Source organism: Erythrolamprus reginae, chromosome 11 (genome assembly GCF_031021105.1).
Source record: "Erythrolamprus reginae isolate rEryReg1 chromosome 11, rEryReg1.hap1, whole genome shotgun sequence".
Lineage (NCBI taxonomy): Eukaryota > Metazoa > Chordata > Lepidosauria > Squamata > Dipsadidae > Erythrolamprus > Erythrolamprus reginae.
The window spans coordinates 32,837,727-32,860,934 of record NC_091960.1 but is presented as its reverse complement, the minus strand read 5'-3'; the positions used below and the strand labels follow the sequence as shown (position 1 = coordinate 32,860,934).

At 43.5% G+C, this 23,208-nt stretch overlaps 1 protein-coding gene across 3 annotated transcripts in view; it reads left to right on the top strand.

The window, feature by feature from the left end:
- LIN28A (lin-28 homolog A) overlaps positions 1-22,832 on the top strand; it is a 62,121-nt gene extending 39,289 nt beyond the window's left edge. For all 3 annotated transcript variants that reach the window (XM_070764262.1, XM_070764261.1, XM_070764263.1), the window contains exons 3-4: positions 8,768-8,952; positions 21,438-22,832. In XM_070764262.1, coding sequence (XP_070620363.1) covers positions 8,768-8,952; positions 21,438-21,651 — 399 coding nt within the window. In that variant the 3' untranslated portion in view covers positions 21,652-22,832. The remainder of the gene's footprint in view (positions 1-8,767; positions 8,953-21,437) is intronic.
- The last annotated feature ends 376 nt before the right edge of the window (positions 22,833-23,208 follow it).

Here is a 23,208-nt window from a genome sequence, read left to right as displayed (position 1 = left end):
GGGTGCAAAATCACTTGGCCAATAAAGAATTCTATTCTATTCTGTTCTATTCTATGAACGATTATTACATGACCCCACCCCCAGGACATCAGAATACAATATATGGTTGAGGACCACCTGTCTGCGTGATGGTTTTATTTTTGATTTTCATATTGAATTGTTTTTGTTACCAGTTATTTCTGAACATCCCTTTGCATTCGCTGGCTGGGGAATTCTGGGAGTTGAAGTCCAGATACCTTCAAGTTGCCAAGGTTGGGAAACACTGCTCTAGAGGTCTATTACGCTTGTTGGAGAATTCATGAACTGATTTGTTTTTGGCCACACTTGTGCAAATGCATTCACACACATGGATATATCTACCAAAATTGTTCAGCAACCAATTTGGTATACTATACCAACTATATATGTATATGGCAAGAATCAAATCAGTGGGTAAATTCTTCTCCAGGCATTAGACTTAGGTACTCCAGGGGAATGTGGTTGTCTTGAGCATTTGAATGAGTGTTAGCCAACTTCAGCTGATTTTGCAAAAACTAGGCAACATAGATTGAGAGCTGAAAAACTTCCTGGAAGAATGTAATGACAAGATAAAACTAAAGAAGTATTTGCATGATATTATTAGGAGTCAGTATGAATATTTTCTTTACAACCAGCAGATAAAGCTCTCTAACAGTGGACAGTAATAGTATTTGTGCAAGGCAAGCAACATTGATGTGTGAATGGTGGTGGTGTTTGCAGACAAAGGCATTTCTGGTTTCTATCTTCATGGCATTGGACCAGAATATCTCCGGGACCGCCTTCTGCCGCATGAATCCCAGCGACCAGTTAGGTCCCACAGAGTTGGCCTTCTCCGTGTCCCATTGACTAAGCAATGTCGTCTGGCGGGACCCAGGAGAAGAGCCTTCTCTGTGGCGGCCCCGACCCTCTGGAAGCAGCTCCCCCCAGATATCAGAGTTGCCCCCACCCTCCTTGCCTTTCGCAAGCTCCTTAAAACCCACCTCTGTCGTCAGGCATGGGGGAATTGAAATTTTCCCTTCCCCCTAGGCTTATAGAATTTATACATGGTATGCTTGTATGTATGATTGGTTCTTTAAATTGGGTTTTTTAAGATTATTTTTAATATTAGATTTGTTTATATTGTCTTTTTATATTGTTGTTAGCCGCCCCGAGTCTTTGGAGAGGGGTGGCATACAAATCTAATAAATACAAATATCTCAAAATATTACATAACATCACTTCTCACAGCTTCCCCCAAACTGGTAGCCTTCCCATCAGTGGGCTGGAAATTGTGTTATCCTAATATACCTAGAAGGTACAAGTGTAGGAAAATCAATACTGTGTTAGCTAAAACAAGGAGAGTCATAATTATTTGCAACCTTGATTCAAAGGTTTTTTGTCTTGAATGGTGGGTCCCTCACACTATTACTTAGTCAAAACTGTAAGGAGAATTGTTTGCAACATTCTTAGATGTGCCAAAAAATAATTGGGGCCACCTACTCACCTCTATTTAAATTGGGGGGGGGAGAGTGTTAAATGGCCCCATCAGAATGTCATATTGGAAAGAGGCTTTGAAGGGAATCGGGAAATGAATCCAAATCCTGAACCACCACCAAAATATTTTGCACTGCAAAATATTTAGACTATCAGATAGGACAAATTCGATAGAAATAGGGAGGCAAATATAAATGTGATTACTCTTAGGCATCAAAAAACATCCATTTGAGAGCCTGTTTTTCTGGTTTGACCCTGCATAGCTCCTGGCTTCCTTAGCCCTTTCAGATGTGTGACATCTGCAGTTCCTGGAATTCTTAAGCAGCTTTCCAAATATTAGGAATTCAGAGAGTGACTATCTCCATGTTATCTGGGTGCCACTCTGATGGAGACCCCCTCCCTTCTAGAGTTTCCAGTGTGGTGAAGCAGCTGTGGCCACTGAACGATCTATTCCATTGGATTTGAAAATCATTTAATTGAATCTTGCAGATTGACATCAAAGAGGGATTGTGCAACGCCTCAAACACCAGGGGATAAGAGTTGTCGATCTTTACCGAGATTATGAATATTCAAGATTTAAAAGCCTTGAAGCATTACCTAGTTCATGTTTAGGCTCATATGTCCTTTTAAAGAGAGAGAGATAATCTTGACTAAATAAACTGATTAGCTGGTGTGTACCAAGGTTAGCCGCCTGATAATTATTTAAAAAGCGTGAGTCACAGGGTTTGCTCTTTTCTTTTACTAGATAAATGGTCAAAGCAATGGAAACTGCAGTTTAATGTTTCCAAATGTAAAATAATGCACTTGGGGAAAAGGAATCCTCAATCGGAGTGTTGCATTGGCAGTTCTGTGTTAGCAAAAACTTCAGAAGAGAAGGATTTAGGGGTAGTGATTTCTGACAGTCTCAAAATGGGTGAGCAGTGTGGTCGGGCAGTAGGAAAAGCAAGTAGGATGCTTGGCTGCATAGCTAGAGGTATAACAAGCAGGAAGAGGGAGATTGTAATCCCATTATATAGAGCGCTGGTGAGACCACATTTGGAGTACTGTGTTCAGTTCTGGAGACCTCACCTACAAAAAGATATTGACAAAATTGAACGGGTCCAAAGACGGGCTACAAGAATGGTGGAAGGTCTTAAGCATAAAACGTATCAGGAAAGACTTCATGAACTCAATCTATATAATCTGGAGGACAGAAGGAAAAGGGGGGACATGATCGAAACATTCAAATATGTTAAAGGGTTAAATAAGGTTCAGGAGGGAAGTGTTTTTAATAGGAAAGTGAACACAAGAACAAGGGGACAGAATCTGAAGTTAGTTGGGGGAAAGATCAAAGGCAACATGAGAAAATATTATTTCACTGAAAGAGTAGTAGATCCTTGGAACAAACTTCCAGCAGACGTGGTTGGTCAATCCACAGTAACTGAATTTAAACATGCCTGGGATAAACATAGATCCATCCTAAGATAAAATACAGGAAATAGTATAAGGACAGACTAGATGGACCAGGAGGTCTTTTTCTGCCGTCAGTCTTCTATGTTTCTGTTTCTAATTCCGATTGAATTGCAATTAATACGATTCGTCCTCCTACTCCCGTATTAGCATGACATGTTTACCCAGGTCATTTAAAAATCTAATAAGCTGGGTTGTAATAGCCCTGTAAGCTTGATTATTGTTGACTTTGGGACTGACATTCTGGTATGAATCCGGTTTGTTAAGTGAGCCTCATTCATGCACGATTGAAATGCAGAAGGTGAACTCAGGCAGCTGTGTTACTTAATTCACACATTTCTCCCCCTTTCCTCCACTCTCAACAAACAACCTGCTTCATTAAAAGTGACAACTTTGGCGGGAGATTTTAGAGCAGGGGCCTTCAAACTTGGCAACTTTAAGACTTGTAGACTTCAATGCTGGTGTGGTTAGCTGTGGCCCAGCTCCTGTCCCAAGGACTGTGGATGTGGGGGAGACATCCACATGCTGCAGGCCTGTTTTGCCCCTGGTGGAGTCTGCTGATGAAGGCTCCTCTGACCAAGAAGACATGAGTGACAGGGAGGAGGAGAGTGTGGCAGACAGCTCAGAAGGAGATCAATTCTCTAGCTCCTCCTTGGATTCAGAACAAGAGTTAATGATACAGCCACGCATGCGGAGAGCGATGCATAGGCAACAACAACTGAGAGATTATTATCAAAGAAAATGAGGCCACCTGTGGTTGGGTGGGGCTGTAATCATTAGTGAGGCTGCTATAAATAACAGCCTGTGGGTTTGGCCATTGAGGAGGATTATCTGATCGTTGGGTTTCGTGCCTGCTTTACTGACTTTGACTTTTTGTGTGCTGATTTTTCCCCGCTTTGAAACTAAACCAGAGCAAAGTGTGTTTCACTTTGTGAAAGTAGAAGGACTGTGAATTGCCTCACAGCTGCAAGCTAAGTATCACAGAACTGATAAGGGACTTGTACAAATTACCAGTTTGTTTGGAGATGAGTGCTCTTTGCTATACCAAAAGAGGGCTTAGTTTAAGTGGATTTTCATTATAAAGAACATTGTTTTGAATTTTCAAACGTGTGTGTGTCTGAAATTTGTACTTGTGAATTTTTGGGAGGATTCTACTAGAGAGCCCCACAGAACAAACTCCAAGGACAGAGACCCTGGTTTTAAGAGTGTGCAGAATGGCAGTTTGGAAATTAGTTTTTCTTTTGCCAAATTTTAAAGCCACTTGGAGCAATTGTGAGTAAATGCCAAACTAGTGTAACTCAGGTAGTATTACGCAACTGATTTTTCAGTACTATTAAATATGGCCTTGCTTACCCTTGAGCCCCAGGGAAGTGCCATCTATCTGACCTGGGTTACTGAACAACTCGTGAATGAGGGGTTTGCTCCATTCATTAAAGACATGGGGGGGGGGGGAGAATGAAAGACAGGAGGGAAAGAATAAGGCTTGCTCTTTTCTCCTATGTGCAGCAGATGGGCCTTCAGACCCAGAAGGGGACAGCCTTGAACTGGCTTAAAAATGGCTCAGGCCCGAGCAGCATGGACAGATTGTTAATTCTGCCCATATACATAGATCTCACTTTAATAGTAAGTGTTTGGGAGTGTAAATTGAGTGTAAATTGCCCTGCTGGTATGAAATAATTATATGAGTTTGTGGCAGCCAAACCAGCGGAAACTTGTAATGAAACAACTAACATTGTGTGTGTGTGTGTATTTACACACACACACACACACACACATATACATACTTAATGTTAGTTGTTTCATATACAGTAATACCTCATCTTACGAACTTAATTGGTTCGCGGAGGAGGTTCGTAAGGCGAAAAGTTCATAAGACGTCCTTCCTGGAGTTCACGTTTCAGCCGGCCAGGAAGGACATCTTTGTGACGTTAAAGCTCCGCCCATGGAATTCCCTATTGGGATTCCCCACCTCCTTTTGAGCCTCCCGACCGGCCCGACAGCTCCGTGGCTCTTTTGAAAAGCTGACAGCCGGGCGGCGGGACTTCTCCGCGTCCTCCTGAACCCGAACGCCAACACCGAACTTTTGCCGAACTTCCAGGTTCGGCGTTCGGGCGGCGGGTTCGTAAGACAGAAAAAGTTTGGAAGAAGAGGCAAAAAAATTCCGGACCCCGGGTTCATATCTTGGATTGTTCGTATGGCGAGGGATTCGTATCACGAGGTAGCACTGTATATATATATATATATATACTGCTCAAAAAAAATAAAGGGAACACTCAAATAACACATCCGAGATCTGAATGAATGAATACTTTGTTCTGGTACAATGTTGAATGTGCACAACAGCCTGTGAAATTGATTGTCAATCAGTGTTGCTTCCTAAGTGTTGGATTTCACAGAAGTTTGATTTACTTGGAATTATATTGTGTTGTTTAAGTGTTCCCTTTATTTTTTTGAGCTGTGTGTGTGTGTTTATACAGTGATACCTCTACTTAAGAACTTAATTCGTTCTGTGAGCAGGGTCTTAAGTAGAAAAGTTTGCAAGTAGAAGCAATTTTTCCCATGGGAATCAATGTAAAAGCAAACTTTCCCAGGCTTTAACAGGCTTTCTTGAAGCCCAGGGAGGGCGAAAACTTCACAGTGGGCCTACCGGAAGTCTTGAGGCTTCAGTAAAGTTTATGCGCATGCGCAGGGGCGGAGGGCTGTACATGCATGCGTAGGGAGAGCATTGCACTATGGGTATTTTGGCACCCTAGCAAAAAAAAGAGATTCACCATCACTGGTATTTAGGGATCCCTCCTACCTTTTTTCAGGGAGTTGGTTATATGGAGACGGGTACTCTACTTTATTATTTATTATTTTATGAATTTGTTAAATGATATAAGTCAGCTGAAGTTGAAGTAACGTGTTTGGGTTTTTTAAAAACTAATTGAGAGGATCAATTGCAGGGGAAATCATTGTCACTTTTTGTTGCTACATATTGGCCATTATTTCTACTTAAGAAATGTTGGAAAAGATGTAGCAACTATTTCCTTTTTTATTTATTTTGCAAATGCATATCACCTCTTATCTACTGATGAAACTGGGCAGTGAACAACAACAGCAACAAAATGCTGTCCTGAGTCCTACGGGAATGGTGGCATGTAAGTCAAATAAATTAAATTAAATTAAATTAAACTAAACCCCATAACACAGGAATTCATGAGTGTTTCCCAACCTTGGCAACTTGAAGATTTCTGGGAGTTGAGGTCCAGATATCTTCAAGTTGCCAAGGTTGGGAAACCCTGCATTATATCAATGATCAAATTTGTATAAGAAACTAGCTCTTGATTTATTGTTTTGCTTTCATACTTGGCCAGCACAAAAACATACATTAAGAAATGAAACAAGTCGTTTAGGAAAAAGCTTCCAAAAATGAGTGAGGTGGGGAGGCTGCCTCAGAGCTCTCGGGACTGCAGAACAATAATTGATTTATTCTTGAAAAATGGTTTATTTATTAATAAAAAAGGGGGAAGGGAAGTATAAACAGGAAGAGAAAAAAAGGTAAGGGGAAAGGATACAAAATCAAGGAGTTTGGGAAAGTGATAGTATTATACATAGTAATACATAAAATTATTTGTATCAATAATATATTTCTCAAGCTATGTAAATAAAAGATATCCTTATTATTGCCATTTATATCATATATTATATTTGTAATTCATACATTTAATTTCCAATTAAATTCCAATTTCTAATACGTATATATATATATATTAGTTAGTAAAAGATAATTTATGAAAGAGGAAAGTGAGAGCAGAATAGTTAAAAAGATTTGAAGTTTATTTAAGTAAATGAAATAATTAAGGAAGTTTAGAGTTTAGAAAATATTGAGGGGGTGAATCTGCGTATGGCGCAGACATTTTTAGGTGATACGACATTATGTAGAAAAATAATAAGGGGTGTGTATGTATAATATAGTAAATGTATTCTTGTGTGTAAAGAGAAAGGATGTAAGAATTGATATAAAAATTAGTAAGTGTTTGTATTGATATGTTATATGGTGTATAATCTATTGATTTAAAGACGAATAAAGAGAGATATGATATAAAATCTTTTTCGAATTGAATTTCAATTTAGTTGGTTTTGGAATTGTTTTAAAGATTAGTTTTGTTTCAATTTTGAACGTTCAAAGATGAGATGATTTATTCTTACAGCTGAGAATGGGTAGGGAAAAGTGTTAGGGAGTGATCTATAGAGACCTGATCTGTGGTTCAAACAAATAAGGAGCTTCAAAGGAGGCATCCAATCAAACTGATTCAGTTTTAATTGGTTAGAGTGTGTGGACATCCATACTGTTTCTGATTGTTTGAGGTTTTGCAGATGTGTTTTAACATCGAATTACCGGTACTCCCTGAGTAATTACCACAAGGCTAAGAGAATGACCTTATTGACTGTTTTAATAAAATCTGAATAAAGATGCCGTGCAGCTCTTTTGAAAGCAAAAAAATAAATATTTCGAGAAACAGATCTTGGTAGCACTGGTCTGCAACTCTTGACATCAAATATATTTTTAGGATTGTGCTAGAATCATACTAGGACTGGAAGGGACCTCGGAGGACATCTAGTCCAACCCGAGACCATATATCAATGGGGTTTTTTTCCTCGAGCCTGTGCTATCGCGCATATGTGAGTGGCCACACCCTGGATTCAATGCCTGGGGAGGACAAAAACAGACTCCTTCACCCCCTGGAGGCCATCTGAAGGCAGGAAACGACCTGTTTCCCAAATTCTGGTGGGCCCGGTAGGCTCGTGTTTCAACCTCCCCAGGCTTCAAAGGCTTCCCTGGCCTCTCCCCCATCCTCCCAGAAGCCAAAAATGCCCTCCAGGGGCCTCTGTGTGAGCCAAAAATCAGCTGGCCAGCACACACATGCACGTTGGAGCTGAGCTAGGGCAACGGCGTGCCAGCAGATATGGCTCCGTGTGCCACCTGTGGCACCCGTGCCATAGGTTCGCCATCACTGCCGTATACCATTCCGATCAAATAAGGAGTTGGCCTTCTCCGGGTCCTGTCAACCAAACAATGTCGACAGGACCCGGAGGTATTCTGGTCCAATTGTTATATACACTGCTCAGAAAAATAAAGGGAACTGAATGGGAGGCTGCCAGTTTGGGGGAAGCTGTGAGAAGTTATGATGCGTAATATTTGGAGATTGGACGCATAAGGAATTTGTCTTTGGTGTATATCTCTCAGTGTACATAAAAGTGTACTTAAATGAAAATACATCAATAAATTACATAATGAATATGAAAATATATATAAAATATATCAAAGTAAGTATTCCAGCATGCCAACCATGTTTCTTTCTGGGCAGAGAAAGCTTTGTAACTTTTGCATTTTATGTCCAGCCCATGATAAATAGAGTGGCCTTTGCAAGTGGTCCAAAACTTCAGTTAGTTAATATCAAACATCTATTGTGAATTTGTGGGTGAATATGTGTGTCACATTCAGTGAAAATGTACGATTTATTTATTTATTTTATTTATTTATTCATTTGTCCAATACACAAATACATAGGAAGAAAAATAGGCATGTGATAATATATATAAGGGTAAAAGTGAACCTAGAGGAGAGGATATCTGAAAGAAAGAGAATATATATGATAAGTGAGAGAAAGGAAAGACAATTGGACAGGGGACGAAAGGCACACCAGTGCACTTATGTACGCCCCTTACTGGCCTACTGATTGGTTTTACCTGAACCGTTCTCTGCCTTGCTTGTGTCGGTATTTTATGATTTTTTTAATCTCCATTGCTGAACTGCTCTTCCCGTTCTTTTTCTGGGCTCCAGAGCAAACTCCACATGGAAGGTTTCCGCAGCTTGAAAGAAGGAGAAGCAGTTGAATTCACTTTCAAGAAGTCCTCTAAAGGCCTGGAGTCCATCCGAGTCACTGGCCCTGGAGGAGTTTTCTGCATTGGCAGCGAAAGGAGACCGAAGGGGAAAAACCTTCAGAAACGCAGGTCGAAAGGAGACCGGTAAGGCTTAGTCCAGGGATTTGTTCAGTGAGTCCAGAAACCTCTTGACCTAACAATAACATGTCAAAGCTTGGAAAAGCAAAGGATATTCTGTGTATTGGAAGGCTAGAAATATAGAAATTGGTTTTGTGAGAGTGGTGTTATTTTTTGGGCTGGAGAAAGAAGCAATCAATGTAAGTTTGGAACTCTTTGCAAGTAGGATGCTTGGCTGCATAGCTAGAGGTATAACAAGCAGGAAGAGGGAGATTATGATCCCGCTATATAGAATGCTGGTGAGACCACATTTGGAAGACTGTGTTCAGTTCTGGAGACCTCACCTACAAAAAGATATTGACAAAATTGAACGGGTCCAAAGACGGGCTACAAGAATGGTGGGAGGTCTTCAGCATAAAACGTATCAGGAAAGACTTCATGAACTCAATCTGTATAGTCTGGAGGACAGAAGGAAAAGGGGGGACATGATCGAAACATTTAAATATATTAAAGGGTTAAATAAGGTTCAGGAGGGAAGTGTTTTTAATAGGAAAGTGAACACAAGAACAAGGGGACACAATCTGAAGTTAGTTGGGGGAAAGATCAAAAGCAACATGAGAAAATATTATTTTACTGAAAGAGTAGTAGATCCTTGGAACAAACTTCCAGCAGACGTGGTAGATAAATCCACAGTAACTGAATTTAAACATGCCTGGGATAAACATATATCCATCCTAAGATAAAATACAGAAAATAGTATAAGGGCAGACTAGATGGACCATGAGGTCTTTTTCTGCCGTCAGACTTCTATGTTTCTATGTTTCTTTTCCGCATAACTTATAAAATAAGTATGATTTTTTTCCCCCTTTCTTTCCAGCAAATGGGCATATTATGCAATCCAGGCATTCTTTATTTCTTTCATTATTTTGATTCTGCTCAAGCATAGAGTACTCAAGATAACAATAAAACCTTGCTTGGCTTTCTAAAGTTTTCAGTAATGTTCATTGTTCACCATAATCATGAGAGCTAGAAATTTGTTTAAAGCTAGTAGGAAGAAATATTGACATCTGACCTTGTTTGGAGGTTCTAGCAGGGGAGCACAGCTATCGTATTTTATATTGTATTGTATTATTTTATATTATACTATACAGTGATACCTCGTCTTACAAACGCCTCGTGATACAAACTTTTCGAGATACAAAACCGGGGTTTGAGATTTTTTTTGCCTCTTCTTACAAACTATTTTCACCTTACAAACCCACCGCCGCCGCTGGGATGCCCCACCTCTGGACTTCCGTTGCCAGCGAAGCGCCCGTTTTTGCGCTGCTGGGATTCTCCTGAGGCTCCCCTCCATGGGAAACCCCACCTCCGGACTTCCGTGTTTTTGTGATGCTGCAGGGGAATCCCAGCAATGCAAAAATGGGTGCTTCACCAGCAACGGAAGTCCAGAGGTGGGGTTTCGAGGACTTTGGTGTTTTTGCGATGCTGCGATTTCACTGATGCTCCCTTTGCTGGGAAACCCCACCTCCGGACTTTGGTTGCCAGCGAAGCACCCGTTTTTGCACTGCTAGAATTCCCCTGCTGGGATTCCCCTGCAGCATCACAAAAACACGGAAGTCCGGAGGTGGGGTTTCCCATGGAGCGGAGCCTCAGGGGAATCCCAGCAGCGCAAAAACGGGTGCTTTGGCTGGCAAAAGGGGTGAATTTTGGGCTTGCACGCATCAATCGCTTTTCCATTGATTCCTATGGGAAACATTGTTTCATCTTACAAACTTTTCACCTTAAGAACCTCGTCCCGGAACCAATTAAGTTTGTAAGACAAGGTATCACTGTATTATATTATACTATATTTATTGTATTGTATTGTATTATATAATATTATATAATATATAATATAATAATCTATATTATATTATATTATATTATATTATATTAGAAACATTGACATCTGACATTCTCACCAAGTTAATGATAATAATAAGATGGTCTAGTGAAGTCATGACAAACTTTTTGGTTCGCATGCCAAAAGGTTGTGTGTACATATGTGAGCATGCGCGCATGTGCCCACGCCCATTCCCTCACCCTATGCATGCCACCACCCCATACTGCCTCTGCACACATGTACAATCCCCCCCCCTATCCCTGTGCATGCGCACAGGCTTCACTGAAGCCTGGGATGGTGAAAAAAATGGCCAAGTGGGCAAACCGGAAGTTTGGAAAAAGGACTTCCGGTTTGCCCATTGTGCTGTTTTTTGCATTCCGGAGGTTTCAGGGGAGCTTCCTGAAGCCCCGGAGTGCAAAAAACAGCACAATGGGCAAACCGGAAGTCCATTTTCCAAACTTCCGGTTTGCCCGTTGGGTGGTTTTTTGCACGCCGGGCCTTCAGGAAGCTCCCCTGAAGCCTACAGAAGGTAAAATGTCCTTCCCCAAGGTTGAAAATCAGCTGGATGGTGCATGCATGCACACTGGCGCTCACATAGGCCAATGCCTCCTGTGCCCTCCAATATGGCTCCGCATGCCACCTGTGGTATGGGCAGGGGTGGGCAGCAGGCAGGATGGGGTAGAAAGCAGTTCCACCAGCGAAAATTTATTTATTTATTTATTTATTCTTAACACTATTTCTTATTACTGCTGTGAGCCGCCCCGAGTCTTCAGAGAGGGGCGGCATACAAATCTAATAAATAATAATAAATAATAAATAATATTGGATTTGTTATGCCGCCCCTCTCCGAGCACTCGGGGCAGCTCACAACATAAATGAAGCCGTGTGCCCAGCTCCAGCTGACCACCCCACCCTCCCATCCTGCTCCTCCTCCTCGGAAAGTGACAGGGAGACCAGCACCGGCAGGAGTTGCATGGGGCCCATTTCCTCCCCCCATCTATTCTCAGCAGCTGATTGGCACCCATTCGTCCAGCTACCCAGCCTGAGGTGGGGGGCCACCCAGGAAGGAGAGCGCGGAAAGCACAAAACAAATTATCACCCCAGCGAGCGACACTGGTGAGGTTATAAGTCGAGGACTTAACAGTTGGCAGGACCCAGGGGAAGAGCCTTCTCTGTGGCGGCCCCGGCCCGCTGGAACCAACTCCCCCCAGAGATTAGAATTGCCCCCACCCTCCTTGCCTTTCGTAAGCTGCTTAAAACCCACCTCTGCCACCAGGCATGGGGGAACTGAGATACTCTTTCCCACTAGGCCTCTACAATTTTATGCATGGTATGTCTGTATGTATGTTTGGTTTTATAATAAGGGTTCTTAACTGTTTTAGTATTGGATTATTACTATATGCTGTTTTATTGCTGTTGTTAGCCGCCCTGAGTCTGCGGAGAGGGGCGGCATACAAATCCAATAAATAAATAAATAAATAAGTTCGCTTAAACAATGATGATCGTTCAAGCCACTCCCACCTGGTCACATGACCAGCAAGCCACTCCTACCCAGTCACATGACCAGCAAGCCACACCCACAAAATAAGCCACACCCACAATGAAAAATTGGCTGCCCATTACTAGTCTAGTGGTTAAGGTGCTGGTCTAGGAACCAGGAGACCGTGAATAATTTCAGTTGCCAGATGTCTTCTGGCGTGATGCGAATGGCAAATAGCCATGTAGGCAGGTCAGTGCAAGCCTGGGAGAAGAGATATTTGTAAATAACAGAAAATACTTATAGAAACATAGAAACATAGAAGTCTGACGGCAGAAAAAGACCTCATGGTCCATCTAGTCTGCCCTTATACTATTTTCTGTATTTTATCTTAGGATGGATCTATGTTTATCCCAGGCATGTTTAAATTCAGTTACTGTGGATTTATCTACCACGTCTGCTGGAAGTTTGTTCCAAGGATCTACTACTCTTTCAGTAAAATAATATTTTCTCATGTTGCTTTTGATCTTTCCCCCAACTAACTTCAGATTGTGTCCCCTTGTTCTTGTGTTCACTTTCCTATTAAAAACACTTCCCTCCTGGACCTTATTTAACCCTTTAATATATTTAAATGTTTCGATCATGTCCCCCCTTTTCCTTCTGTCCTCCAGACTCTACAGATTGAGTTCATGAAGTCTTTCCTGATACGTTTTATGCTTAAGACCCTCCACCATTCTTGTAGCCCGTCTTTGGACCCGTTCAATTTTGTCAATATCTTTTTGTAGGTGAGGTCTCCAAAACTGAACACAGTATTCCAAATGTGGTCTCACCAGCATTCTATATAGTGGGATCATAATCTCCCTCTTCCTGCTTGTTATACCTCTAGCTATGCAGCCAAGCATCCTACTTGCCTTTCCTACCGCCTGACTGCACTGTTCACCCATTTTGAGACTGTCAGAAATCACTACCCCTAATAGCTCGGGGTTTCAGATTTTGGAAGTGGTTCACTGCCCAAGCTTGTTAAAACTTAGTTTCTGAATGTTTCATTACCAGACTAGGCAACTTCATCAGCAGAATTTTCTTGTCCTATTCTTAGTTTATAAATGCCTTGTGTGCCAGTGTGGTCAGTTGGTTGTGTGATTGGTTGTTCGTTTGGAGCAGCATTTAAATTCTGAGCAGCTGATTGGTTCTCTCAATTGGTAGTTTGAAAATGGTTTGTTTTCTTAGAGATCTCTGTTTTAACGGAGTTGCAGACAGTGCTATGTTGCCCTGCCTTCTGGAACCCTTTTAACCACGGGTCCCCAAATATGGCAAATTTAAGACTTGTGGACTTCAACTCCCAGAATTTTCCAGGTGGAATAGCTGGCTGAAGAACTTTGGGAGTTAAAGTCCTCAAGTCTTAAAGTTGCCAAGTTTGAAAACCTCTGCTTTTTCATTTTCAGATCCAGCATGATAGCAATAGCACTTACACATATATACTGCTCCACGGTTTACACAGTCCCAACAATCTGGGTCCTCATTTTACCGACTGTCGGAAGACGGAAGTGAACCTTGAGTGGATGAGGATCAAACTGCTAGCAGTCCAGAATAATAATAATAATAATAATAATTAATAATTTATTGGATTTGTATGCCGCCCCTCTCCATAGACTTGGGGCAGCTAACAACAATAATAAAAACAACATGTAACAATCCAATAATAAAACAACTAAAAACCCTTATTATAAAACCAAACATACACACAAACATACCATGCATAACTTGTAATGGCCTAGGGGGGAAGGAATATGTCAACTCCCCCATGCCTGGCGGTATAAATGAGTCTTGAGTAGTTTACGAAAGACAGGGAGGGTGGGGGCAGTTCTAATCTCCGGGGGGAGCTGGTTCCAGAGGGCCGGGGCCGCCACAGAGAAGGCTCTTCCCCTGGGGCCCGCCAAACGACATTGTTTAGTCGACAGGACCCAGAGAAGGCCAACCCTGTGGGACCTTATCGGTCGCTGGGATTCGTGCGGTACATTCTAACTACTGCACCACCACGGCTCTAATATATACAACTATGCCTATGCAAATACCACCACCTTGCTTAAATTAATTGCCTTAATTCAGCTTCACCCAATCTTGATGCTCTCTGGAGGTATTTGACTGTGTGTCCCATTGTTCCCAGCCAATTTTACCTTCCTTTGGTGGAGGCTTCCCCAGCAGTTGTCTCCTCCTTCCGCATAAGTTGCTTCCTTTCGGGTTTTTAAGTGAATGGTAGATGCAGATTCCTAAGGCAACAAAGGGAAAGGTCAGAGTTCACACACAGCTGAATAGAAATAGACCAACCCGTTAGCATTCATGTGCTTTCAGGATGGGTTGCATGAGAAGTGGCTCATTCCTTGAGCAACCTAGAAAGAGAGCTGAAGCGTAGACATCAGAGAGTTATTATTAATGGCGAGTATTCTGAGCAGAGACAGGTTACAAGCGGTGTGCCACAAGGGTCTGTTCTGGGTCCTATTCTTTTTAATATGTTTGTGAGTGACATAGGGGAAGGTTTGGCAGGGAAGGTTTGCCTATTTGCCGATGACTCTAAAATATGCAATAGGGTTGATATTCCTGGAGGCGTCTGTAATATGGTAAATGATTTAGCTTTACTAGATAAATGGTCAAAGCAATGGAAACTTCAGTTTATTGTTTCCAAATGTAAAATAATGCACTTGGGGAAAAGGAATCCTCAATCTGAGTATTGCATTGGCAGTTCTGTGTTAGCAAAAACTTCAGAAGAAAAGGATTTAGGGGTAGTGATTTCTGACAGTCTCAAAATGGGTGAACAGTGCAGTCCGGCGGTAGGGAAAGCAAGTTGGGTGCTTGGCTGCATACCTAGAGGTACAACAAGCAGGAAGAGGGAGATTGTGATCCCGCTATATAGAGCGCTGGTGAGACCACATTTGGAATACTGTGTTCAGTTCTGGAGACCTCACCTACAAAAAGAGATTGATAAAATTGAACGGGTCCAAAGACGGGCTACAAGAATGGTGGAAGGTCTTAAGCATAAAACGTATCAGGAAAGACTTCATGAACTCAATCTGTATAGTCTGGAGGACAGAAGGAAAAGGGGGGACATGATCAAAACATTTAAATATGTTAAAGGGTTAAATAATTTTCAGGAGGGAAGTGTTTTTAATAGGAAAGTGAACACAAGAACAAGGGGACACAATCTGAAGTTAGTTGGGGGAAAGATCAAAAGCAACATGAGAAAATATTATTTCACTGAAAAGTAGTAGATCCTTGGAACAAACTTCCAGCAGACGTGGTAGATAAATCCACAGTAACTGAATTTAAACATGTCTGGGATAAACATATATCCATCCTATGATAAAATACAGGCAATAGTATAAGGGCAGACTAGATGGACCAGGAGGTCTTTTTCTGCCGTCAGACTTCTATGTTTCTATGAGAGAGAACACCAGGGAGACTTCCCACAGCAGTACATATGGAAAAATATACAGGGGTGTACTCAGTTTTGTTGCCAGCAGTTTAGACATTAATGGCTGTGTGTTACATTATTTTAAATGGACCGCACATTTACACTGTTATACAAGCTGTATACTCACTACTTTACATTGTAGCCAAGTGTCAGTTCTTCAATATTGTCACAGGAAAACATATACAGTGATCCCCCGATCATTGCGAGGGTTCCGTTCCAGGACCCCTAGCAATGATCGGGTTTTCACGAAGTAGCGCTGCGGAAGTAAAAACACCATCTGCGCATGCGCAGATGGTGTTTTTACTTCCGCAGCGCTAGCGAGGAGCCGAAGATTGGGGTTCCTGGGAAGGGGACTCAGCTGGGAAGCGGCGCGGCTGTTTTAAAATGTCGCCGCCGGCATGGGGGGCTTGCCAGCACCCCCTGGACCCCCAACCCGGGTTTGGGGGGCTGCTAGGAAGCCCCCCCATGCCGGCGGCGACGTTTTAAAACAGCCGCGCCGCTTCGCAACTGAGTCCCGAAGACAAACGTCAAAGGCGAACTTCCGCGTTTGTCTTCGGGACTCATTGGGAAGCCGCGCGGCTGTTTTAAAACGTCGCCGCCGGCATGGGGGGCTTGCCAGCACCCCCCCAACCCGGGTGGCCGGGCGAGCAGCGAGCGAACGGCGGGCAAGCGGGTGCTGGGGGGGCTTCTCGCCCTCCCGCCAGCAAGAGGGGGAGCGAACGGTGTGGGCGGGCGAGCGGCAGCAAGGAGTTTGCGTGGGCGGTGGGGAAACTCCTCGCTGATGCCCGCCGCTCGCCCTCCCGCCAGCAAGAGGGGGAAGACCCAGGGAAGCCGCCCAGCAGCTGATCTGCCCGGCGCCATCTACCCATGCGTGGCCATAAAAAAAGGGCACGCATGCGCAGATGGTGTTTTGACTTCCGGGTTGAAAAATCGCGATTTAGCCCGTTCGCAATGATCGGGATCGCGATACCCGGGGGATCACTGTACTTAAATACACTGCTCAAAATAAATAAAGGGAACACTTAAACAACACAATATAACTCCAAGTAAATCAAACTTCTGTGAAATCAAACTGCCCACTTAGGAAGCAACACTGATTAACAATTTCACAGGCTGTTGTGCACATTCAGCTTTGTACAGAACAAAGTATTCAGCGAGAATATTTCATTCATTCAGATCTAGGATGTGTTCTGTGAGGGCTCCCTTTATTTTTTTGAACAGTATGTTTACAAAATGTGAAGGTGTGTACTCACTCCTGAGATATACTGTATATCTTATAACACTCGTTCATAGCCAGATATTCTAAATATTCTAAATAGCTGTGTTGAGCTGCATTCTTAACACATCTGGAAGGAACCAGATTATGTTAACACTGGCTGTATTCCTACAATTGTTAACCGGCTGTTACAAGTCTTAACAATTTGGCATAGCATACTAAGAGATTAAGTTTAGGCCTTTTTGCTAGCAGCTGATATGAACTTGGGCCCACTTGCTTGTTTAATAGTTTAGTGTGTGCAAAAACCCATGAGATGGGGTGATCCTTACTTTAGTGATCCTTTAGGCTACACCGGCGATGGCGAACCTTTTTTCCCTCGGGTGCCGAAAGCACATGTGTGTGTGTGCTATCGTGCCTACACCCATTTCCCAACTTCTGATGGGCCCGAAAGGCCCGTTTTTAGAAACATAGAAGACTGACGGCAGAAAAAGACCTCATGATCCATCTAGTCTGCCCTTATACTATTTCCTGTATTTTATCTTAGGATGGATGGATGTTTATCCCAGGCATGTTTAAATTCAGTTACTGTGGATTTATCTACCACGTCTGCTGGAAGTTTGTTCCAAGGATCTACTACTCTTTCAGTAAAATAATATTTTCTCATGTTGCTCTTGATCTTTCCCCCAACTAACTTCAGATTGTGTCCCCTTGTTCTTGTGTATACTTTCCTATTAAAAACACTTTCCTCCTGGACCTTATTTAACCCTTTAATATATTTAAATGTTTCGATCATGTCCCCCCTTTTCCTTCTGTCCTCCAGACTATACAGATTGAGTTCATTAAGTCTTTCCTGATACGTTTTATGCTTAAGACCTTCCACCATTCTTGCAGCCCGTCTTTGGACCCGTTCAATTTTGTCAATCTCTTTTTGTAGGTGAGGTCTCCAGAACTGAACACAGTATTATTCCAAATGGGGTCTCACCAGCGCTCTATACAGCGGGATCATAATCTCCCTCTTCCTGCTTGTTATATCTCTAGCTATGCAGCCAAGCATCCTACTTGCTTTCCCTACCGCCTGACTGCACTGTTCACCCATTTTGAGACTGTCAGAAATCACTGCCCCTAAATCCTTTTCTTCTGAAGTTTTTGCTAACACGGAACTGCCACCCTGTACCCTTCTCTTAAACCTGGAGACGGCAAAAATCCCCTTCCTCCATCCCCCAGAAGACCCCCCCGGAAGCTAAAAATGCCCTCCCAGAGCCTCCAGGTGAGCCAAAAATCAGCTGGCTGACACACACATGCACACTGGAACTGAGTTAGGGTAACAGCTTGTGTGCCAGCAGATATGGCTCCGCGTGCCACCTCTGGCACCCATGCCATAGGTTTGCCATCACTGGGCTACACCCTTGGTTGGTTCAGAGTCGTCTATTCTTCCTGGCCCTCTGATATCTTAAATGGACCCCCAACTATTTAAGAATGCACTTGTTCTACTAACATAATAACAGTTAGGAGGATGGACGCATGGGACAGTAGTGCTTTTATGGCTGAATTATTGCCCGTTTGCCGAGGAATGTCCCAACACACCTGAAGGTCAACAAAAATCTCTCGGCGATCTGGTTAGGAAACCAGATGTTCTGAACATGTTTTCAATAACATTTCCCATCAGTTGCAAGCTGAAAACCAAAACTGGAAGTTTAATGAGAGGCATAGTCCAAAAGGGCATGAGACTACCGGATGTCTTCTCTTTGCTTTGGTATTAATAAAGACTTCAGGAAGAAAGTCTTTATGAATAACTATGGGGGTCTTCCCCCTAGTGGCTGAAAAAGACATGCACTCTTTTAATTCATCCAATTTTTGAAAATCTACAGTATCTCTTTGGGAAGGCTGCGGGATCTCCCATTATTACAGTGGTGAAATCCTTTTTTTTTTTTACTACCGTTTTTGTGGGTGTGGCGTGGCAAGGGAAGGATACCGCAAAATCCCCATTCCCTCCCCATGTTTTTAGTAGCAAGTTTTTAGTATATTCATTGATTGATTGATTGGATTTGTATGCCGCCCCTCTCCGTAGACTCAGGGCCACCGTACCCCGTAGGCTGCGCGCGTGAGCGTGTGCGCACCCCAAAATACCGCCCTGCACACCCTTTTCCATGGGTGCGCAGTCCCCATCCCCCTGCCACCCCGCGGTGGGGCGGGGGGGGAGGCGCCGGCAGCAGAAGGGAAGGGAGCCACGGCCGCCCCTGCCTCCCCACGGTGCCTCTGGCCCCCTCGGCCTTTCGTCACCGCCCCCCGCCCGATCCGCCCCCTCTGCTCCTCCGCCGCCTCCTGCCTTTGGGCGCGGCTCCTCCCGCACCCAGAACGCACGCCCTGCCTGTCTCACAGTCCCTTTACCGAGAGCACTTTCATCCCGGGCTCTCAGCAAGGAGGTTGCAGGAGAGACGGGGCAGGCGTTCTCTCAGCAGAGGCTGGCGAAGTTGATAGATATTCAATGTCGGGGGCGCACGCGGGGTTGCACACGCTCCCTATCTCCATACCAGCCCACTCGGAAAATTCAAAATAAGAAAAACGTTCGCCAGCGAAGGCTTTTCTTATTTTGAATGTTACGAGTGGGCTGGTATGGAGATAGGGAGCGTGCGCAACTGCGCGCGCGCCCCCGACATTGAATATCACCTTCGCCAGCCTCTGCTGAGGGAACGCCTGCCGGCGAAGGCTTTTCTTATTTTGAATTTTCCGAGTGGGCTGGTATGGAGAGAGGGAGCGCGCGCAACTGCCTGCGCGCCCCCGACATTGAATATCACCTTCGCCAGCCTCTGCTGAGAAGAACGGAGAGAGAACGAGAGTGAGTGAGAGCAACAGACAGCAAGATAGAGAGAAAGTGAGAAAGAGAGAGAGAGAGAAAGGGGGGAGAGAAAGAGATAGCAAAAGAGAACAAGAGAGAGAAAGAGTGTGAGAAAGAAAACAAGAAAGAGTGAGAGAGAGAGAGAGAAAGCAAGAGAGAGAAAGTGAGAAAAAGAGAGCAAGAGGGGGAAAGAGAGAGAGAAAGAAAGAGAGAGAGGAAGGGAGTGTAAGAGAGGAAGAAAGCAAGAGAGAGAGACAGAGAAAGCAAGAGAGAGAGAGAAGAGTGGAAGGGAGAGATAGAGAGAAATGATAGAAAAAAGGGGAGAAAAGAGAAATGAGAAAATGATTGAGGCAGAGAATGACAGGAAAGAGAGAGAAACAGAGAGAGAAGTGACTTGATTTAAAGCATATGGTAAAAGCACTTAATAACAGAGAAAAAAAACCCAGCCCTCACCTGTTTTTATTAATAGTTATGTTTTTGGTTTTGCTGGTTGATTTAGTTTTAATAGTAATGGATTTTGGTTTTTTAAAATTATTAATTTCTTTTAATAAAAAAGGGATTTTTTTCCTTATTTATTTATTCTATTCTATTCTATTCTATTCTATTCCGACCAGTCCCAAAAGGACTGTCGCTCAGACACTATACTTTTCTGCCCACACTGGAAAAAAATTAGAGGGTACATTGCTCGGGGCGGCTAACAACAGTAATAAAAAACCATCATGCAAATCCAATACTAAAAACAACTAAAAAACCCTTATAAAACTAAACATCCATACAAACAAACAAACATACCATGCATAATTTTAAAGGCTTAGGGGGAAAGAATGTCTCAATTCCCCCATGCCTGACGACAGAGGTGGGTTTTAGGAGCTTACGAAAGGCAAGGAGGGTGGGGGCAATTCTGATCTCTGGGGGGAGTTGATTCCAGAGGGTCGGGACTGCCACAGAGAAGGCTTTTCCCCTGGGCCCCGCCAAGCGACATTGTTTTGTTGACGGGACCCGGAGAAGGCCCACTCTGTGGGACCTAATTGGTCGCTGAGATTCGTGCGGCAGAAGGCGGTCTCGTAGATACCCTGGTCCGGTGCCATGAAAGGCTTTATAGGTAATGACCAACACTTTGAATTGTGACTGGAAACTGATCGGCAACCAATTCAGACTGCGGAGTGTTGGAGTAATATGGGCATTTTTGGGAAAGCCCATGATAGCTCTCACAGCTGCGTTCTGCACGATCTGAAGTTTCCGAACACTTTTCAAAGGTGGCCCCATGTAGAGAGCCTAAGAGTAGTCGAGCCTTGAGGTGATGAGGGCATGAGTGACTGTGAGCAGTGACTCCCAGTCCAAGTAGGGCCACAACTGGTGCACCAGGCAAACCTGGGCAAACGCCCCCCTTGCCACAGCTGAAAGATGTTTCTCTAATGTGAGCTGATATTTAAATATCTAAATATTAGATTTCTTTGTTGTGAGCCACCCTGAGTCCCAGGAGTAGGGCGGCATAGAAACCTGATTAATAAAATAAAAATAAAATAATTCTGCTCCTTTGTTTTGGCTAGGTTGCGGAGACGCACACCGCTACGCCTTTCCCGAAATAACCTTCCTGCTTTCCCCTCCATCTTGTTTTCCTCTTCCCCCCCCCAGATGCTACAACTGTGGTGGCCTGGATCATCATGCCAAAGAATGCAAGCTCCCTCCGCAGCCGAAGAAGTGCCACTTCTGCCAAAGCATCGCCCACATGGTGGCCAACTGCCCGATCAAAACGCAGCAGTCGCCCAGTTCTCAGGGAAAGCCCACCTACTTCCGGGAGGAGGAAGAAATGCACAGCTCGCCCTTCCTTCCTGAAACCAGGGAATGATCCCTGGAAACCCCGTCGTAGGAAATAGGCCCAGTTGACCGGCTTCGGGGCATCAAGTCAGCCAAAATGGGAGCAGAGAACAACATTTGGCTCCAAGCTATGGGTGAACAAGCACTGGGCAGGAGAGCAGCAGCTTTTATCTTTAGCAGAATCCGAGGAATCCCTTTCTCAAATCAGTTGAAATTGGAAGAAAAAGCCAAAGGTACCTTTCATGCGCTTGGCTTTCTTCACCAGTGAAGATCAAGAAAACACAAAAAGAACCCCCAAAAGAACTGAGGTTATGGATCTCAGGATGTGTTTGTACTTGAGTTAAGTGTGTTTGTGTGTGTGTGTGTCATTTCTGCACATTGACAGGACCATTGGAATACAAATAAAATAACTGGCAGGGCCCCTCTCTAAGACAATCCCAGGCTCAAGGAAGGAAGAGTCCCACGGTGAAAGTCTTTAGGGCGCACTGACTCCCCAAACTGCCTGCTCCGTGCTCTCTTAGCAGAAAAATAACTCCATTTTTCATATTTGAACTGGGGATTCTTTTGCTGTTAGGGAAAACTTAAGAGCCACATGCTTTCAGATGTTTATGGGGCCTGAAGGAGCATTGGCAGGTGCAGGAGTCTGATTTCCACCAGAACAGACCTTGAATTCAATTATTGTGCCATGCAGTAGTATAAATTATTGTGCCATGCAGTAGTATAAATTATTGTGCCATGCAGTAGTATAGCCATGCTCCTTCCTGCATGTGCTTGCTTAGCTAATTCAGATATTACACACACACACACGATGCAAACACACAAGACTCAGAAATGCAAATTTTGGCATATATCTAATATTGCCATGCACGCCACCTACATATTTTTCGTTCCCTAAAAACGAGGGTTTAAAATGAGTTTAAATATGGTTCTGCTTTGCCAACCCTGCTCATCAGATGAAAACTGCTGCTCCGCTGCCCAGCTTCATTTCTGTAGCTCTGCCTTTAATTTATTTTGTTCCCGCGGACAGCTGGACTTGCCGTGTGAGAAGCGGGAGGGGGGGGTGGACCTCTCTCTGCTCTGAAGCCGCGATGTGAAATCTGCACTACGATGTGCGCGAATGACGTATCTGTGGGTTTGTTATTTTTTTTTAAATTTTCCTTTGGGGGGAGGGGGAAATGTTCTTTTGTTTTGAAAGTATAAATATTCCGTTTTGTATTTTTGTATATTTTTTTTTGAAGAGGAAAAAAAAAAAAGGAAGGGAAAAAAAAAATAACCCCGACACGATTCTGCAATTTATTCTCAGGTATTCTTAAACATCTCAGGGATGGAAGACTCCTGGCAGCTTTGGGGCTGAATAGATCAGCGTTGAACAGCACAAAAGAATCAGAAAAGCCTCCGTTTTTAAAAACGTTTTTTAGCTCTAACAATCTCTGTGGGAGTGCACTGCATTGATGTTTCTAAATGCTGTGTTTTAGTATATTTCTTCTTTTCCCTTTTTTGGGGGGGATACATGTTGAAGGTAAAAGGATTTGGGGTACAGTTCAGAGGAAAGTGTCCACGTAGAGCAGTCCCTTTAAGACTTGTAGAC